Genomic DNA, 3,128 nt, shown 5'->3' with positions numbered 1-3,128 from the left:
TTTCAGTTGTGTGCAAAGGTGAACAAGGCAATGTAATACCTGCCTTGTATTGTGCTGTGCTGTTGTATAGCAATGCTGTCTCCTCCTATATGAAGAATGGATTTAGTGAAAGGTGGATGTCAGGGACAGAAATTAATGAGGGCCAAAATTAATAAAATTGCCCCTCAAAATTCAAAATATTGACAAAGTGTCCCATTGTGAGTTCTATTATTATATAGTTAAACAGTATTACACAAGCAGGAGTGGTTTAAAAATATTTTTTTTATATATATATATCAGCACAATTGCAAATATGATATTGATTTTATAATTAAAAGTTAATATTAAGTTTTAAGTAATGTAGAATTACGATGTAGAATTACATTTTATTAGACACACATCATTGTCTGTTTTTGCTATATTTTATGAACGAAAATAGTTCCAAAGTAAGCTACAGCAAAACCGTTGCAACAAACAGTGTTTTGTTCCTGAATGAATCCACATTTTAAAGAAATCAGTTGAGGGAACAATTCAATGACCCATTCATAAAGTGCAAAATTCTTGCTTCCTTCCTTCCTGAATGAGCTGTTTGAATGAATGACCCGCTCATTAAGACTTTCCACTGTGATTTTAGTTTCATTTTTAAAGTATCATTTCATTTTCAATTGTATTTGAATTTCATGATAATCTTTTATGTCAGATTCTTATATTTTCTGCATACATTTGTTAAGGTTTGAAAAAATTGCCCTTAGAAAGGAAAAAATGCCTCTTGATATCAGTTTAAGGGGGCAGGTATTGACCTTTTAATGGAAGGTTAATTTGTGTCACTGATGGATGTGTTTCTAGGTGGAAGACGAGGTCAATCATTCCATCCAGAAAGTGTATGATGAATACAATGGCACCAACACGGATGCTCCCAGCCGTGCTATTGACTATGTGCAGAGACAGGTGAGACTGCTTAATGAGATGCACAGAATGTTCTGTTATTGTATTGTTAATAAATCAATTCCAACCCTAATAAAATCACTATAATGTCTTTGTCACAACTTGAAGCTCCATTGCTGCGGCATCACCAACTACTCAGACTGGAAGAACACGCGTTGGTTTAATGAGTCTAGGAACAACAGTGTGCCACTGAGCTGCTGCAAACCCAACGTGAACAACTGCACCGGCTCCCTCTCCCGCCCCGGAGATCTCTACCCTGAGGTTAGTGAGAGATGTGCTTGTGAGTGTAGCCGATGAAGCCAAGGAAGCCTGCGTGTGATGTTAATGTATTTGTTAAATCATCTTAGGGATGTGAAGCCCTGGTTGTGAAGAAACTGAAAGAGATTATGATGTACGTCATCTGGGCCGCTCTGACGTTTGCTGCAATTCAGGTATGCTATTCAGATTTGTTTCATCCGACAGATTATCTTAGAATTTAGAATTCTCTCCCGAATTTTTTATTTTTCTTCTTCTTTTTTTAAATTTTTAGTCATGAAAATGCATAAATCAAGATTCCCCAAATGGGGATTCTTGAATTGATGAGAAAATAAGAAGTATGTTGCATATAAAATTAAAATCAATAAATGGTGCTGCTGTGTAATAAACATGATATAGCTTAGTGCTATTATCAAAGCAAAGGCTGCGATTTAGTGAAACACTGTTTAATCTGATGCACTCTGATGTCTCAGTGCTTCTCGGTTTACAGAATATTCAGCCGACTTCATCTCAGCATGTGCTATTTAACATGCATTTGGGAATGCAATGTGTGCTCGATTTAATTAGTTTGACAAATTTGCATAATTTACAATATTTTTGTGATCAGAAGTTTACAGCATTTTATGTTCCACCAAAATAAAAGCTTGAGAGTTTGAATGTTTAAAGGTGAAGAATTTAAGACATAAATGTTAGTATTGTAACTTGTACTGTAAGATGAAAATTATTATAATTATCAAATTTTATTTTAAAACGGTAATATAATGATTTTTTTACTGTAATTTGTACAATTACAGTAAATAAAATAAAATATATATATATATATAGATACATTTTATCAGTATTTAATTTGATTGGGTTCCTAAAATGTTTTCTAAAAAAAAATTATAAAAAAACGTAACTATTAATTATAACTATTTTATTTGTTCACTTACATGTCATGTAAGCATTAACCAATATCAGAGAATCATGAATGTAATTGTGATGTTAAATTACTGAAATATCTTAAATTCTCAAGGGGTACTTCAGGTAAGTAGAGGGGTTTTGACTGACAAAAAAAAGTTGGGAACCCCTGGCTTGGACTAAGAATCAACAGTGCAAGTGCTAGTCTTGTACGGCAGCTTCAGTGCATCTCTTTTGTCCCCGTCAGACAGAGCTCTGGGACTGCAGCACTCGGGCAGCGTCAGTATGTGCTTTTGTTGCCCTGTAGCTGGTGAATCACAGACTTTGACATTCATACTGTTCCAAATACCCTCTGGGGCGTAAAGGCAAATAAGAGCGCGTCTTGGCAAGCCCAGCACATGCCCGTGATTAACACATGGTAACTGACTCAGTCTGCCTGAATTAACAAGCAAGAGCCGGGGCAGTAGGTTAGGTTGTTCTTGGCAAACTTGCATAAATTACACCAGATGTTTTTCCCTTTCATTTTTATTTTTTTTGAATTGTCTGAATTTACAGATTAAATTTGTCGACGACAGAGTGAAGAAGTTCCCCTTCCTCTTTTGTAGACTGTTTTCACAAAGGCGTTTTGACGTGACCGCTATTTGCTGCTCAAGAAGCATTTCTAATGATCAGTGTTGAAAACAGTTGTGACGCCTTATATTTTTTGTGGAAACCATAATAGTTATTTCAGGATTCTTTGATTAATAGAATGTTTAAAAGAGCAGCATTTATTTGAAATAGTTTTTTTTGTAACATTATAAATGTCCTTACTGTCACATTTGATCAATTTAATGCATCATTGCTGATTAAAAGTTTTTTATATATAAAAAATGAAACATTTTGAAAGGTAGTGTATGTTTATATAACTTTTCCTACCATCTAACACTAATAATTTAACTACACTATTCAATTAAATCTTTCATATTTATTTTAATGTTGCGATGCCTAAAATCACTTTTAGTTTTCAGTGTTATGTCTACTTCATTTCAACAGAAATAATGTAGAATTTC

General features: G+C 34.0%; 1 protein-coding gene across 1 annotated transcript; it reads left to right on the top strand.

Moving 5' to 3' along the window:
* Window positions 1-825: 825 nt before the first annotated feature.
* LOC107578207 (tetraspanin-3-like) lies at window positions 826-1,409 on the top strand (the record flags this gene model as incomplete). The annotated part of the gene is made up of 3 exons (XM_016264186.1): window positions 826-927; window positions 1,033-1,185; window positions 1,272-1,409. Coding segments are annotated over 3 exons (387 nt in total), but the record flags the coding sequence as incomplete, so codon positions are not given.
* Between the last annotated feature and the right edge of the window lie 1,719 nt (window positions 1,410-3,128).

The sequence above is a fragment of the Sinocyclocheilus grahami genome, unplaced genomic scaffold (genome assembly GCF_001515645.1).
Source record: "Sinocyclocheilus grahami isolate Dianchi unplaced genomic scaffold, SAMN03320097.WGS_v1.1 scaffold9300.1, whole genome shotgun sequence".
Classification (NCBI taxonomy): Eukaryota; Metazoa; Chordata; class Actinopteri; order Cypriniformes; family Cyprinidae; genus Sinocyclocheilus; species Sinocyclocheilus grahami.
This window is presented reverse-complemented; position numbering and strand designations above follow the sequence as displayed.